The sequence below is a fragment of the Helianthus annuus genome, chromosome 15, assembly GCF_002127325.2.
Source record: "Helianthus annuus cultivar XRQ/B chromosome 15, HanXRQr2.0-SUNRISE, whole genome shotgun sequence".
Lineage (NCBI taxonomy): Eukaryota > Viridiplantae > Streptophyta > Magnoliopsida > Asterales > Asteraceae > Helianthus > Helianthus annuus.
This window is the reverse complement of record NC_035447.2, coordinates 91,881,651-91,898,651: the sequence shown is the minus strand read 5'-3', so window position 1 is coordinate 91,898,651 and position 17,001 is coordinate 91,881,651. Positions and strand designations below refer to the sequence as shown.

The window sequence follows — 17,001 nt, the reverse complement described above, 5'->3', positions numbered from 1 at the left end:
CATGTGCAAGATATTACAATGATTATGCGGTTGTCACAATTGTCTACTTAAAATTGGTTGTGTATTGAACGCGTTCTGGATCCACACACAAACTATATATATGCATACATATAGAGCTAATTACGTTTTCCGTTCATGTGATTTGTTGAAAATAACCATTACAATCCTTTAGTTTAAAAGTTGTCAAAACAAACAGTATCGGTACTTTCACTTTTGCAACAATTACTATTCATCTCGTTAACTCCATCTATTTATTCAGTTAAGTCTCGGTGAAATGACCGTGGCCTTTGTTTTGAAAAGTAGATGTTAGACCAGTGGGCCATGTCTTTAGTTTGTAATTTAAACAATATTGTTTGTAATTGTTACAAAGTTTTGACAATTTTTTAACTAATGAACTATGATAGTTATTTTCAACAAACCACAGGACGGAAAACGTAATCAACTCATACATATAATATAATACCTGGTGAGATTATTTCCTGGACAATTATACAAATGTTACAATAAGCAATTAAGAATAGAACGCGAGTATGTTGCAGATGTAGCAAACATTGGTATCCGACATAATTCATACGGCAAGGATCAAAACCTCGATTGAGTCAGAAAATTATTAGACGTTTAAGTCAAATATAAACTGTCCAAAACCGCAAAACCAGCAGCAACACCGCCTTCATTTGATGAAGAAACTTTAGTACGCATGAGATAACCGCATTGCTCGTTACTAATTACTGTTTCTTTGTTTCTGCATTATATATGCTCAGTTAATATCATGTCAAAATAGTAGATAACATAGGATGTTGCAGAAAGTATGATATATACCTTAAATAAGCACTGAATATTCCAAGTTCGGATATAGCATGTTCTTTGTAGGCGATACCGTCTCTTACAAGAATTGTTGGGAAAACAGTTGGGAAGATTCGTTGCATGAGGATGTAAGCCGCTTCTTCTTCAGACCCGTCTTTTTGCAATCTTAAAAGTGTTTCCTTAACATCATCTCCATAAATGTTGTTCCCTGAGTTAAAAAAATATAATACAATATAAAAATTTAATTACATTATACATATTAAAAAAAGGTTCATAGAGAGAGAGAGAGAGAGCGATGTTCATTTTAGAACCAATAATATTTTGAGAGGCGCATAATGCGTTTGCACCTATTCCTTTTAATATGACACAATATCTCTGAATGTAGGGGTGCAAATGAGCCGAGCCGAGCCCGAGCTCGACCAGGCTCGAGCTCGAGCTCGTTTAACACATGAAAGCTCGAGCTCGGCTCGATTCGAGCTTTATTTCTGAAGCTCGAGCTCGGCTCGAAGGTAATTTTTCAAGCTCGAGCTCGGCTCGGGCTCAACTTGTTTAGTATTTATTAATTAATTTATATTAATTATAATTGTTATTATACATATAATTTACTTATTTTTTTATATTTATATAAATGGTAATTATTATTATATAAATATATGTTTAATATATTAATAAAACAATATATAAACAGAAAGCTCGATTAGGCTTGCGAGCCGGCTCAAGCTCGATAAGCGAAGCTCGGGCTCGGGCTCGTTTACTAAACGAGCTTGTTTTTAGGCTCGGACTCGAGCTGGAGCTCGTTTAAGCTCGGCTCGTTCGAGCTTTTTTTCGAGCCGAGCTCGAGTAGCTCGGCTCGTTTGCACCCCTATCTCTGATTATCTTTTATGCACTATGTAAAATTGCATTATGCGGTTCTGGCGATTCTCAACATATTATTGGTTCTGAAACGAACATGCCCCTATATACATAAGATGTAGTATGACCTCCCCCTTCTCTTTGTGGCTTCATGACATATGCCCCCGGTTGCCGAATAGCATCCTCGACAGCATCTGAATCATCCAGACTCCACAATCCTGCAAAGCATTCCCTAAGCTTCGCAATGTCATCCTTGTTTTCAAGAAACCTGTTCCCACAACAAGAACCGATCAACGATCAATTCCCAATTTACCAAAATACCCCTTTACTTGTTTACCGTTACCTCTCGAGCACATTCGGTTTTGCAAGCTCCTGTTGAACTTTCTTGGTGCCAGTTAAATGATAAGCGATTGACGGGCACTTAACGGCAGATGATTCCTCTACCAATAGCCTAGCTTTCCACTCCTATACATAATAAATACTTACATTGCTTCCTTTCGTAAATATAAACGTATAGAACATGCTACACGATTGTTAAAAACGTGTACTCACCGACTCAGAAGGATAATCGTTGGGTGCATATCCTGCTCTAAAATATACGACTGCAACGGTTTCACCGTCCCTGAAACCTTCCAACGTTTAGTTAAATTTTGTTACAATTTTTTTAAGATTCGAAAAAATTAAGATACGTACACTACAAGAGTTCCATCTGAGAGGATCTTCCCTTGTGCATCGATTTCTGCCAGTGTTTTCCGGATACTTGTAACATTATGTGTATTGATTGATAAGCTCAGGACCACATTACAATATTAACTTTTTATAGTTTTATCAAACAAACAAAAAATTGATTATATTGCAGTTCCTGTTTAAACACACATTCGAACACCCCTTGAAATTCAAGGGGTGTGCACGGTTTGGTTCGGTTATTCGCATTAACCGAAACCGTGACCGAAGTCATCGGTTAATCAGTTCGGTTTGTTCGGTTAATTTATCGATTTTCGTCTCGGTTAATAACCAAACCAAACAAGGGCTAATTTTTTTTACTTAGAAATACATGTAATGGATGTATAAATACATGAAATAGATGTATAAATACTTGAAATGGAGGTATAAATAAATGAAATGGAGGTATAAAACATGAAATGAAGGTATAAAAGCTAGAAATATATTAAAATATAAATGGTTCGGTTTGGTTAATTTCGGTTAACCGATGGTCCAAAAGAATATCCGTTAACCGCTTTTTGGTTAATTCGGTTTCGTTTCGGTTTCGTCGGTTCGGATTTGGTTAACGGTTCGGTTATTGCTCACTCCTATAACTTCTAAAAATACGTTTTTTTTTAGACCGGTGGATGGAACTTCTACATTGACAGTTATCTGAAAAAAGGATATTTTTCCTTGAGGGTTTGACTGAGCCAATGTTGGTCATACATGTTTCGTTCTCCAGCTTGAACCACAACCATAACTACAGCACTGTATAACATAATAATTTAATCTTTTTAAAAAGCGCGATTTATAAAAGTAAAACAAAAATGACACAAATGAGGAAAAAAATGAACCTTGGATTGCCATACTCAGTCCACGCCTTTGCCAATGCCTCAGCAAACTTCGTTGCTGAAGCGTTTACCGGAATTTTATGCGAATCAAGCCCAAGGGGTTTTTTGTAATGAGAAAGTAAGCTTCTGCAAGAAAATATATATATACACAGTAATCAAGAAAAATGAAACAGTTATTAATTTAAAATTTTTGGTATATATATATATATCATATGTTACCTATGAAGCTCACTGACAAGACAACCTAACCCAGAAAATGAACATGAAATCGTGTTCAGTTCTATTTGGAGAAGTAAATTTGTTTTCTCATCAAGCATATAATCGGATCGATGTAGTCCCAAGCGAATATCCTATTAAAGATTTAGAAAAAATAGTAACTGCTTCAAACCTGAATAAGATACCATATTATATTAATCTCATTCAATGCAGTTGTTTATGTTGTTCTCTCAGTATTCTACTTAAAATTGTTTTTTTTTTGTATTAGATACCTCCTTCTTGCCGATTTGTAGCATCTTGGAGTGTATATCTAAAAGTCTGGAGGTAAAGGCGTCTACTTTCTTCGTTCTGCAATTTCAAGAGTAAAAAAGGCAGTTTGAAAACATATTATTTTTTTTTTTTATCAAAATTATCAAAAAAGAATTGAAAGTTGCAAAAATTAAACTCTGTATCAATAATAACACATGCGGTACGCAAAGATCTTAAAGAAAGTTCAACAAACTAAGCAAATTAAATAAGAATTTTACATAGCTGAAGATACATATTTATAAAGGGCAATGCTAACGAAAGACTATTCTATTCACACACTACTGACCTGTCATATAGACGAAACACGGTCACACGGGTCGTATGGTGTGTTATACTGACACATCATACGGGTCATACGAGTTGTTGTTCGCTCAAATCATACATGTCGAATGATGGGTTACACCGACACAACGGTGACTAATATAATGGTGTACACCAGTGACAAAGTCATACACCCGTATGATCATTTTTCGCCTCTCATACAATCCGTATGAATGTATGATGACGTCAGATGGTGTACGTATAGACCTAGGCCTGTAAATGAACTGAACGAACATGGACAGAGGCATGTTCCTTTCGTTCATTTAACTTTATCTGAACACGAACACGGCCATATAATCGAACGCATTTTTTTGTTCATGTTCGTTTATTAAGAAAATGGCATGGTCGTTTTCGTTTATGTTCGTTCGTTTAAGGCTTAAACGAACAGTTCACGAACGTAAACGAACATAATGTAACAGACAACAAGGGCGGAACCACAGTGTTAGGAGTCGTAGCATAGGCAACGGCTCGACCCCGTATTCGTAGTGATTTTTTTTCGGTTTTATACAAAGGACACCCCTAAAAAATACGAGGATATCTCTAACCAAAAAATAGGATACTTGATACTACTAAAATCCCATTTTTTTATAAGCCCAAACATATTACAACCCGAAAACTTGTAGAATAATTAAGCCTGAATGATAAAATAAGCCAAAATTAACAATAATAGAATTCAAAGGAGGCCCTAAATATAATTGATAAAGTTAGCCCAAAACCCAAAACAATATTATAATTGAATAAATGATCTTCCTCGTCTTATGGTGGAAACCGTCCTGTCCTTTGGTTTATCGGGTAGTGAAGCTAACTTTGGTTTTACCATTGAAAGATGTTTTTCTAAATTGAAGATTGTCAAGACGGATTTACGCAATCGAATGGGCCCGGAATACTTGAACAATGCTATGATTTGCGCGATCGAAAAAGAAACTTTTGATAAAGTAAAAGACGTCTGATAGAACGATTTCAAGCTATGAAAAAAAGAGGACAAATATATTAGAGATTTTTTTTTTTACTTTATTGATTATCGTTTTTTTATTATTGTATGATTGCACGGTAAAAAAAAATGGGATACCGGATACCCCTAAATTAATGGGCTAGCCCGCCATTGACAGAACAACACAAATGAACATAACTGAACAAACATGAATGAACACAAATAAACAGAATTGACTAAACATAAAGTAATTTTCTATATAAATTAGTGATTACCTAGAAAGAGTATCCTGCAAGAACTTGCCATCCAAACTAACACTATCAACTAACTCATTAAAAATAGGGGCCAATTCACAAGCTTGTTTCCAATGACTTTCTGGAAATGAATTTGGCAACAATGCAATTGGGGCATGAACCATTCCCACACCAGGAACCAATCCTGATCTCTGCATAATCAAAACCATAAACCTCACCTTAGAACGCTTTGAATTAGTGACAAAAACTTAAAGAACAAATACCCACGTGGGAATTTCTGTCTCCTACAACAAGACCATGAAGAGAACTCCAAACAAGAGCATCATGAACCAGTTTCTTAAGTAATTCTGGGTCGATTGTGTGAGGATCAGAAATAGGGTTTTGCAGAGAATTCATTGAGGATTTTGGTAAAGGTTTGTGGAAGTGGGAATAATGTGTGTCAGGGGAGATGATGATGTGATGGTGATGGAGAATGAAGAATACGAATCATGAATCAACTTTTTTAGTGTACTAAATCTATAATTTATATCTATAATTTCAAATGCTGCTCACATAAGAAAAGTTGGTGTGAGAGTTAGGGGCTGTTTGGTAGCCTCTTAATGACATGCTACCTCTTAATGGTTTAAAACCTCTGAATGAATAAGAGGTAACCTTAAGTCTGAATGGTTAAGAGGTAACCTCTGAATGGTAAATCATCACATGTCACATTCTTCTACCTTCTCATTGGTAAAATTCTTAATGGTTCCATTAAGAGGTAGCCTCTTAATGACCATTCAGAGGCTACCAAACAGCCCCTTAGCTAGCTCTGAACGTTTTATTAGTAGGTAAGGGTTAAATAAATATAATTTTATATATTAAATAATAAAAATTTATATTTTTATGAATATTGTATATTGTACGGGTTAAATAAATGTAATTTTATATATCAAACAATAAAAAAGTTATATATTTAAAAACAATGTGTATTACACAGATTAAATAAATGTAATTTTGTATACTAAATACTAAAAACGTCTTATCTTTAAAAAAATCCGTGTATAATCGGGTTGAATAAATCTACCAAATGATAAAAAATTACATCTTTAAAAACCCCGTATATTACACGTGTTGAATAGATATAAAAAAGAGTTATATCTTTAAAAACCATGTGTATTACACAGATTAAATATATGTATTTTTGTATATTAAACACTAAAAACGTCATACCTTTAAAAAACCCGTGTATAGTCGGGTTGAAAAATCAACCAAATAATAAAAAAAATTATATCCTAAATAAATGTAATTTTGTATATTAAATACTAAAAACGTCGTATCTTTAAAAAAACCCGTGTATAGTTGGGTTGAAAAATCTACCAAATAATAAAAAAAATTATATCTTTAAAAACCTCACGTTTTACTCGAGTTGAATAAACATAATTTTGTATACCAAATAATAAAAAAAAGTTATGTTTTTAAATAATTAGGATAACATTTAATATTAATTTATTATTTATATATTTAATATAAGATAAGTAGATAAGAGATGTATTTGTTTTAAAAATATATTAAATTAACAATTTAGATTTGAGGATAATATTTTATTAAAGTATGATAAGATTTAATATTAATTTATTATTTATTTATTTAGATAAATATAAATTTGAGGATACCTTCAGTGTGTCCAAAAGTTGGTTTCTTTTATTATAATAGTTAGATTGCATCATAAAATATGTATTTTCAGATTATATTTAATACATTTACATTAATTTTAATCTTAATAATTAAATGGGGGGTAATTTGAATTTTGAGAGACTTGGGGGATATGTATTATGCATTTAATGCATGTCAGGTAATTTGAATTTTAATCTCTCCCTGCCCCCTTCTCAATTCATATACACCTCCCATCTTCTCTCATACTCTTCATTCTTCTTTTCCACCAGACGATTTCAAATTTTGAATCTGAATCAAAACCATGTCAATGCCAGTTATAGATCTGAAGAGATTAAATCGTCCACCAATTCAAGATCTTTTTATCCCTTCATCCCACGAGAGCGATTAAACACATCTCCACCAATCCCCAACTCTCCGATGACTCCAATCGCAAACCTTAGAACTTCCTCCTCCACCATCGATTCTCTCCGGTAAGAACACAATCACCTCCCTTCAAACACACATCCTTCAATCATCATCAACATAATCAACTCAATAACTTCAATAATCAACACACTTTAAGTATTTTCATTTACAATATTCGATTCGATCTGTTTAGACTATATATATTTCCAATTTGTTATTCGATTGTTCTAGAAGCTTCTTTGTTTATATTGTGTTGTTGATTGATTGAAAGTTTGAAATTCAGTTATTGTTGGGCTTCTCCTGGTAAACAGGATGTTGAAGATTACAACAGTTCGGGGAAGAAAATGTTGGCTAAAAAATCAGACAAAAGGTATAAAGTTTCAAGGGTTTACAATATTTTATAAGAATTTGTTGTTAATTAGTTGATTTTGGATGTTCGGATGATATTGGATCTAAACTTTGTTGCTTTTTGGTGAATTAGGGTTGCCGACATTTGTTTCTTTGATACTGCAGTAGTGCTCCTCCTAAATTGCAGTCTCTTCATGGCTTCTTCTGTCAGAATAGTCGTTGTCGGAGACGTGGTGAGTGTTCGTCGTGTGTGTGTATTCAATGGATGTTAACCTGTTAATGATCTGAAATTACTTATTTTTGAAGCATGATTTTGAAGATTACAACAGTTCGGGGAAGAAAATGTTGGCTTAAAAAATCAGACAAAAGGTATAAAGTTTCAAGGGTTTATAATATTTTATAAGAACTTGTTGTTAATTAGTTGATTTTGGATGTTGGGATGATATTGGATCTAAACTTTGTTGCTTTTTGGTGAATTAGGGTTGCCGACATTTGTTTTCTTTGATATTGCAGTAGTGCAGTAGTGCTCCTCCTCAATTGCAGTCTCTTCATGGCTTCCTCTGTCCGAATAGTTGTTGTCGGAGACGTGTTGAGTATTCATCGTGTGTGGGTGTTCAATGGATGTTAACCTATTAATGATCTGAAATTGCTTGATTTTTGAAGCATGATGATTAGGATCTACAAGAGGGTTTGAAGGCTCTTGAGCTGTTGCAGGTAGTTATGTCTTAAATTTCGAGTTATTATCTCGTAGTAATTACTTCTGATTCTGGAATTTGAGGCGTACTTAAATGGTTAATGAGAGTAGATGATGAGTAGGTTAGTTTGCCTTTCAAAAATAACTATCATTTGGTGATTTTAATCATTTTGTAAATGCAGATTATGGGCAGAAGCCTTATATATCTACTTAAGTGGATATCAAAGTTTCTATCAACTATTGCTAAGTTGGAGGATATCAAAGTGCAAAACCTCTGTTTGTTGTGAAACATGTATTTGGCAAATGTCTGTTTTATGTTTTGAAACCTCTGTTTGTTGTGAACAAATGTTAGAAAATAAAACATTGGTTGATACATCTGTTGACTTGGGTCCACAGATGGATGAAAACAGATGTTTGAACCCATTATTGGGTTAAAACAGTATTTTGTGGAGAAAACAGTGGTTGCTTTTTTTGCAAACAGTGGTTTGACTTTGGTCAAACAGACTTTTGAACCACTAAGAATCATAGTTTTGCAAACGGTGGTTTGACTTTGGTTAAACAAACTTTTTTTTGCAAACAGTGGTTTAACTTTGGTCAAACAGTGGTTGCTCATGTGACTGAGAACGGTGCACAAGAGATTGGAGACAATCCTGTTCAAGAATGACAAAATTCAAAATTCTTTTTATGATTACAAGAAAAATCAAAACGTTTAGATAGAACATCTAAAACTTGATTCCCAGCATGTCCTCGTCGACCATGCCAAGGTAAAGTTGTAGATGCAAGGAAGCAAGCTTGAGGCGGGAATGTTGATGGCGTGACCGGATATGAATATCCCGTGCTATCATGGCGGGAAAGGAGCCGTCCAGTTTTGAGGTCCTTCAAGGAAAAACCAAAAGGATCGGACTCAACTGAAACATTATTATCACGTGTAAATCGACAGACTGATAAAAGGTTTTTGATAATTAAGACTACAAAGAATGTTTGGTAAGATATAGGTATGGTTTTGAATGGGAAGGAAGCTGGTACTGGAATCCTCAATTGGTAAATAATTACCATTTCTAACCAAAATTTTAGTATTGACAGTAGATGAATCAGGGTGTTGGATCATACATCGGTTGTCGGTAACGTGGCGTTCAGCTCTGGTATCCATGATTAGATTGGGATCCGTGTAGTTGAGTTACATGACGTTGAAAGCTGCACTCAGGGCTATAGGTGTTGGACCTAGGCCGTAGGGCTGTTGTGGGCTTGGGTTGGTGTATCCGGCGAAGTTGGCCATGGGGTTTTGGGTGTTTGATGGGTATGGGTTTGGGATGTTGGGCTATAGGTTTGAGTGTTCCACCAGGCCCATTGCGGATACGATTGCTGGCCCATTTAATTTTGATAAGCCCACGAATTACTGTAATTCTGCATGCGGTTTCTGTGACCCCTGCTGCCTCGGCCACGATAATTATGGTTTCGACCCCATCCACGGCCCCTGTAAGATTAGTACTGGTCGCTGATGTTGTTATTGGGAGCGGGTGGTTGTTGGTTGGAGTAGGGTTTGAGGACGAACCCATGGGTGTGACAAGAACCGATGAGGATCACTGTTGCCATGGTTCCAGGCGCATCACCTCATCATGTAACATAGTTCTTGCAAGATCCCAATTAGCCTTTTGAGAATTAATTAGATGAGCCGTGGTATCGATTTCGGCTGAGAGATCCCGGACCAGCTAAAGTACTAGCCGTGATTCAATAACTGGTTGATCAACATCGGTGAGTTGATTAATTTCTTTGAGTTGTTGACAGTAGTCATCAACAGAGCTGTAAGATGCAAGGGTTAGGTTAACAAACCGGGTTTCCAGTGCGGCTGCCTTCGCTCTTTTGTTACTGAGAAAAATCTTCTCGAGTTTAAGCCATGTGAGCAAGTCTCTGGCTGTGAAGTCGGTGTCTAGTATCCGGGTGAGCAAGTCATCGGATACAGTGCTGTAGATCCACTAAGAAGCGAGTGCATGAAGTCCCTTCCAAGCATCATATGTTGGATCCGTAGAAGCCGGCTAAGGAGAACCATCCAGATGACCGAGAACTTTGTAAACAACTGCATAGAACTTCAACAATTTAGCCCAAGAGGAATAAGTGACCTTTGTGCCATCTAGGGTACGAATTTTAGACCGGATGTTTGTTACAGAATATGCAGGACGTAGGGATGGGTTTGTTGGCTTGGAAGAGGGACCATCATCGGGTTTAGTCATGGTATTATCAACTGGTAAGGGTATTAGATGGAACCCTTAAGAAAAACGAACTAATATCATGATGTATGGTGTTATTAGCTAGAGAAAATAGAAGAGAGGCGTGATCGGTAGGGAAAAAAGGAGAGAGAAGTGGTACGGTAATCAGAACCGAAGCTCTAATACCATGAAACTTTCTATGGTATTGTATTTCTGAATGGAACTTACAAATGTCCCAACAATGCATGAAACGGAAGTTGCTACCACTGGGGATATTCGCCCACTTGGGATGGAACTTACAAATGTCCCAACAATGCATGAAACAGAAGTCGCTCCCCACATTCGATTTGTATGTAACCAATGCATTTGTAACAAAGTCGGCTTCGGTTTCACCACTTTTTGGGTTTTGCTTTGCCTTATGTAAATATCCAATAAATTTGGTGAGTTGCCCGCTTATCTCGGTCTACTTCGAGGATAAGCTATCATTTCACTTTCACGATAAAGATCCCTTTCCATTTCTTCGTGGAATACTTTACTGACCGCGTCCCACAAACGGTTTCTATGTTGAGAATTTCCTATTTTAATAAAAACATCATTTAATATATTACAAAGTTATATAATAAAAAACATACATATTAAAATAAGGGCTACAAAATTTTTAAAAATACCTAAAATTGGATGTAGAGATTTCTGAACCCAAGCCTCGCCAATGCAACTTCTTCTTTAAGAACCCATCTTTGTTGTTTTCGTTTGGCGCTTCCAAGTGCTTTCTCGGCCGCGGTTTTTTTTCTTGTGACTTCTCTTCTTGATGGGTTTGGATGCGGAAGAACCATCGATGGGGGGTTGAGTTTCGGGGACGGTTTCGGTTTGGGAAAGGTTGATGGGCGTTTGTGAAAGGTTGATAGGCGTTTGTGGAATCAGGCTAGGTATAGAATCGTTGGTGTGAGGGAAGTTAGTATACAAAAGATTCGAGATAAACGATGCGTAACCAACCATATCCGGCATAGTGGAGTGTATTAAAAATGGAACAATTGGACGATTGGATGGTGGGCTAGGTGTTTCTTGGAATGCCCACGGATTGTTCGGGTCAAAACCACGATTATGAGGATTCATTTTTCGTATTGTGGTTGGATGAGAATTTTTTTTTAAATAAGATAGAGATGATTATAGAAGAGATGGAGTAGTTGTGGTAAAAAAAATAAATAGAAGTGTGAGTATTTATAGTGAAAAAATAATTTTTTTAAAGACATAGCCGTTGGCCAACGGCTAGCCCAAACGCCTACTTGTCTTGGCTAATGAGATCCCGCCATGTCATCTTGATAGCTCCACCCCTCGCCCGGGCTGAAACCCCCGCCCAAGGGGCCACGCCGAAACTCAAGCCCACTCGGAGTGGTGACTTGGGCGTTTGTACCAAACCCACGTCCCAACCCCTACCCCATACCCCATAGTCTAATTTGAGAGCCCTTTAAATAGGGATCTTTACATGATAACCCTACCACTAATTTAGGAAATAGAATCATAGCATAATTACAATACATCTCAATACCAAAATGAGTCTATCCTAAATAATAACAATATCACTAGATAAGAAAATTAAGCTTCTACTGATTTTAAGTATGTTTATTCATTGATTGTAAATTTTGTATCTTTAATATTAACAATCAATGTAATAAATGTACATTTTGCTTGTAGTTAACGCTATCAAAACCTGTCGCGTCACGGCAGGGCTATATCCTAGTTATGATCTAATTTACAATACAAGCTAACGGCGTAGCTAAAAATCAATAATCAGCGTATATGTTTTAGTATGTGGTAGCCTGCCGCATCACCGGGGGGGGGGGGGGGGGCTATATCCTAGTTATGATTTAATTTACAAGTCGGGGTTAGCAACACCTCCAACTTAAGGGGAGATGTTGACTATGTTACTTTAGTTTGTTATTAGTTTAGTCAGTTAGTTAATGGTTTGTTAGTGATTGGTTAATCTTATTTCATTGTATATAAAGACAACAACCTTTAACATGGTTATTTTTTGAGTTCATTTCAATAAAAAATATTAATTCATCATAGATCTATCAAATGCACTACTTGTCTATTAGTATAACTATACACATCCATACATGTATTCTAAAGCCATTAGAATTGGTCTAAAACAAAGTATGTTTCATAACTAATCTAGAAAACAAAAATCAGGTCATATTATTCCTAACCATCTCTTAAAACAATTATGTTTTAACACAACTAATTCTTTCTAATCTCTGCAACACTTGTTCGATACACGGCCTCTCTTTCGGTTCGGCTTGAGTACACTTTAGAATAAGTTTACCACATTGATATACAGCTTCTGGTGGGTAGTCATCACCAAGACTCGGGTCTACTATAGTCATTAGCTTCTTTTTCTTGGGCAGCATCGGCCTTGCCCATTGCACAAGATCTTGCTCATATTTGGGACGAGCTTTGTCAAAAACTCGTAGGCCCGTAAGAGTTTCCAGTAACACCACTCCAAAAGCATATATGTCATTCTTTCCATTCAAATAACCTGTACATGCCATATGTTATAAGCGTAAAAATCAAATTAAAAAATGGCACATCATGGTACTAACAAAGTAACTCACCTGTTTCCACATACTCTGGAGCTGCATACCCGTATGTGCCCATTACCTGTGTAACAAGATGCGTCTCACCATTTATCGGACCATGTCTAGCCAGCCCAAAATCAGCGACTTTTGCATTGAAATCCTGGGGAAAAATAGTAAATAGAATGCGGCGCATAACATAAAGTCAACAGAATTCTCAACATAAAGTCTCTAATACTACCTTAATTAACGAGTGCTAGCAGGCAGCATGCCATACCTGATCAAGCAGTATGTTAGAAGTCTTCAAATCACGGAATATGATTTGATTCTCTCTAGAATGCAGATATGCAATGCCTTTAGCTGTTCCTAGCATTATTTTGACACGCGTTGACCATGAAAGTGTTTCCCCAAATCTTTCTGCATGTATTAAAAATCTTTCAATTAAATGACCATTTCGTTATCAATATATTCTGTCGATTAAGAGACAGATGTAAGTTTACGAGTCAATATGTGATTTTCAAGGCTCCCCTTATGCATAAACTCGTAGACTAGGAGTAACTCCATATCTTGTGAGCAATATCCTAATATCCTGCTTACATTTGGATGATTCAATTCGCCTGAAAGTTTCACCTCTGTCTGCGCGCATATGGGATACTATGTTACAAAAATATCATTTATACACTGTGACACACTAAAAGAATTCAAAAGAACTAAAAACTGTATTGGTGATACATGTTTTCTGTGCATTAATAACTGAAAACCAGACCATTTTAGACAGACAAATTACAATGAAAGGGATAATGATAACACTAACTAACTAAGGACGATAAAACGTCAATAATTATCCTAATATTCAAACTAAAGATAGATTAACAATGACTAACAAATAAACCTAAATATAAATGATAAATAAAATAATAATAATAATAAAATTATAACTGGTAATAGATTACCTGCCATTCTTCAAATCCTTGATAACCATCAGTATCAAGCTTTTTAACAGCAATAGGAATCCCAAAGCCAATCTTTGAGGGAACATATGTTTCTTGTTCGACCCAACCTTTGTAAACTTTTCCAAAAGCCCCCTCACCCACAACCCTATCATCAGTAAAGTTCTTAGTGGCCATTTTGAGTGCATCTAAACTGAATATTTTCAAACCAGAATCTCCAACTTTAACTTGGAAAGTATCTCCACTTTCAGTGAGTAAATCTTCCTTGTTAGAAAATTTATTGGGAACACACCACTTATTCTGTCTTTTGTTTTTCCCCTGAGGTTCTACATCCCCCATTGCTGCAAATATGTTAAAACTATACGTTATTATATGTTGTAGCTATATAATGTAAAGACGCAAGAAACTTGAGGTTACCAGGTTTAACAGGGCTTTTGACAACAAACATGTTTCGAAGCATTCTCGATAATGTTATTATCTTTCCGGACTTCATGTAAGAATTTTGATTGTGATAGTGACCTGAGACTACTAAGGCGTCTCCTCTCTCTTGCAGTGCTAGCACTGCCTCAAGTGCTACTACCACCTCACCCATAGTCGGGCGGTTTTTGGGTTGAGTCTGCAAGCATTTATCTGTAATTTCCACAAATGCTTTCAAGCAATTAGGCATGATCTGAGCCTTCACCCTTGAACAAGGGGTTAGCCCCATCAAACTCGGATCAACTATATGGTTCGATGTTCCTTCTTTGATGAACTGCTGGGCCCAACCAACTAGACCAAGATGGTCTCCAAGACTTGGATCAACAGCAGGCCGCCCACATAACACTTCCAATAATACAACCCCAAACGAGTAAACGTCTGATTTTCTTGTTAACCTCCGGCTCAAGAAATAGCTAGGATCAAAGTACCCGAATGAACCTTTAACATCTGTGCTCACATGAGTGCACCCCTGGTCCGTCTGACTGATTTTGGACAATCCAAAATCAGCTACCTTAGCTGTGAAATTCCCATCCAAAAGTATATTTGAGCTTTTAACATCGCGGTGTATGATACGCTGGTGGACACCTGTGCCAGTGTGAAGGTAGTCTAATGCACGTGCAGCCCCTATGCAAATCTTGAGGCGATCTACCCACGAAACAGGAGACTTCTGACTTGACCCTTTGACTTTATACAAGCGTTCAGCCAGGTTTCCACCAGTTATATACTCGTAAACAAGCATCATCTCATCAAACTCATCACAGTATCCAACAAGAGACACCAGGTTGCTGTGCCTAAACCTCGAAAGCATCTTGATCTCTGTCCAGAATTCAATTGCTCCTTGTTTAGATCTAGAATCCAAACGCTTGATTGCCACCATCGTCGATGACACCTCGATATACCTTACCAAATCCACCTTTGCCTATGATCATAGACTGATCAAAACTGTTTGTTGCCAGCTGCATCTCAGAAAGAAGAAACCGGCGGCATAGATGTTCTGTTGACAAAGATGGTGGTTTCTTATTCTTGCCGAGGCTTGTTTCGTGAAGCTCCCTCAACTTATAGATGATTATATTAAGCATAATCAAGATGAGTATCACACTGGTTAATGCTTCTTGCTTTCGACTCTTTGGAGTCGAAGAGGCGTCTATCGGGCCAAGATTGTTACCTAAACAACTGCAGTCATGATTTCCAACTGGTGGTTTACTTGTATCTGGAAAACTAACAGATGAAATACATAATAAACTATGCAGGAACTGGAACATCAAAAAACATCCTCTGCTGGAAACCATCTTCCAGAATCCAGTGTTACAGTTGACTGCACATGAAAAAATTCAGCAAACAAATGCTCAAAACATAAGTCTGTCTGTATGTATAAGTCAACAACCAAGATAATGTGTGTAATATTCAAAATCTTGATGTGTGGGCTATAATTATAATATTGTGCTTGACAAAGTCTATGTGGGTGGTTACATATGTGTCAACATATGTGATACATGAGAAGGATGGAGGAAGTTGCCAAGGTGGAACAAGAAAATTGTAAAATTTCATGGGACTATGACATTTCTAGGTGCGTGTACAACAAGAAAATTGTAAAAGTTATGTGAAAATGATAGGGTGTCCTAACGGATTAGATTTTAACATCTCTAATTTCTTAAATATTAATCATTAAATTCTTGAGAGGCAAGTATATTTATATCTATATCTATATCTATCTATACTATATAATAAATTAACCAATAAGTGACACGTGTCATTTATAAAACGTATTTATTTTTTTAGTTTACTCGCCTTTCTCTTCTACCCAATTACACATAATTATTTTGTTAATTAAATAATCTACGACTTCTAAGTATATTAAATTATATAATTATCAAGTTCATTACAGATATACTAAAATTCAACAGTTTAAATTTGAGTGCCAATACCTTTTATCCTTTTAAAATGTTTAGGCTTTTTTTTTTTGAATTTGGCGACAAAGTGAAATCAATAAGTGACACATGTCATTTATTCGTTTTGGTTATAGTTCGGTTTTTTGTTATCTTTTATCAGTTAATTCAGTTATGAATTGGTTAATTCGGCTTTTTTGCACACCTCTGTTTTCAGATTCTATTTTTTACTTTAATTTTTTTGTAATATATATATATATATATATATATATATGTGTGTGTGTGTGTGTGTGTTATTATATACATGAAACTACATAAACGATAAACGGCTTATAGCCTAGCGCTATTATAGTATCTGATATTTTATGTATACTTTTGTTTTTTCAGAAAAAATAATTAACCGACCTAACGGTTTTTGATATGGCTCAGTTAAATTTTATCAGTTAGTTCGGTTATGAGTTGGTTAATTCGGTTTTTTTGCACACCCCTACTTTCATATTCTGTTTATTAATTAATTTAAAAATTTTTTGTAGTACATATATGTTATTATAATCAGGGTGTTACACAAATGAAA

General features: G+C 35.9%; 1 protein-coding gene and 1 pseudogene across 1 annotated transcript; both read right to left on the bottom strand.

The window, feature by feature from the left end:
- Window positions 1–39: 39 nt before the first annotated feature.
- On the bottom strand, window positions 40–5,747 carry LOC110885127 (glutathione synthetase, chloroplastic). The gene is made up of 12 exons (XM_022132820.2): window positions 5,508–5,747; window positions 5,262–5,431; window positions 3,698–3,773; window positions 3,429–3,559; window positions 3,213–3,335; window positions 3,046–3,126; window positions 2,350–2,430; window positions 2,209–2,278; window positions 2,000–2,121; window positions 1,785–1,924; window positions 820–1,012; window positions 40–742 (listed from the first exon to the last, which is right to left on the bottom strand). The coding sequence occupies exons 1-12, from the start codon at window positions 5,634–5,636 to the stop codon at window positions 619–621; spliced, it is 1,440 nt and encodes a 479-aa protein (XP_021988512.1). The 5' UTR covers window positions 5,637–5,747; the 3' UTR covers window positions 40–618.
- Window positions 5,748–12,607: 6,860 nt separating this feature from the next.
- Window positions 12,608–15,977, bottom strand: LOC110885129 (annotated as a pseudogene).
- Between the last annotated feature and the right edge of the window lie 1,024 nt (window positions 15,978–17,001).

Bases quoted from the DNA above. Each gene is read 5' to 3' on its own strand.
- LOC110885127 (XM_022132820.2), bottom strand. From the start codon at position 5,636: ATGAATTCTCTGCAAAACCCTATTTCTGATCCTCACACAATCGACCCA. The intron at 2,279-2,349 runs GTACGTATCTTA...GGAAGGTTTCAG, and splicing joins TCAGATGGAACTCTTGTAGT to GGACGGTGAAACCGTTGCAG. The intron at 1,013-1,784 runs GTCATACTACAT...TTTTTAACTCAG, and splicing joins GCCACAAAGAGAAGGGGGAG to GGAACAACATTTATGGAGAT.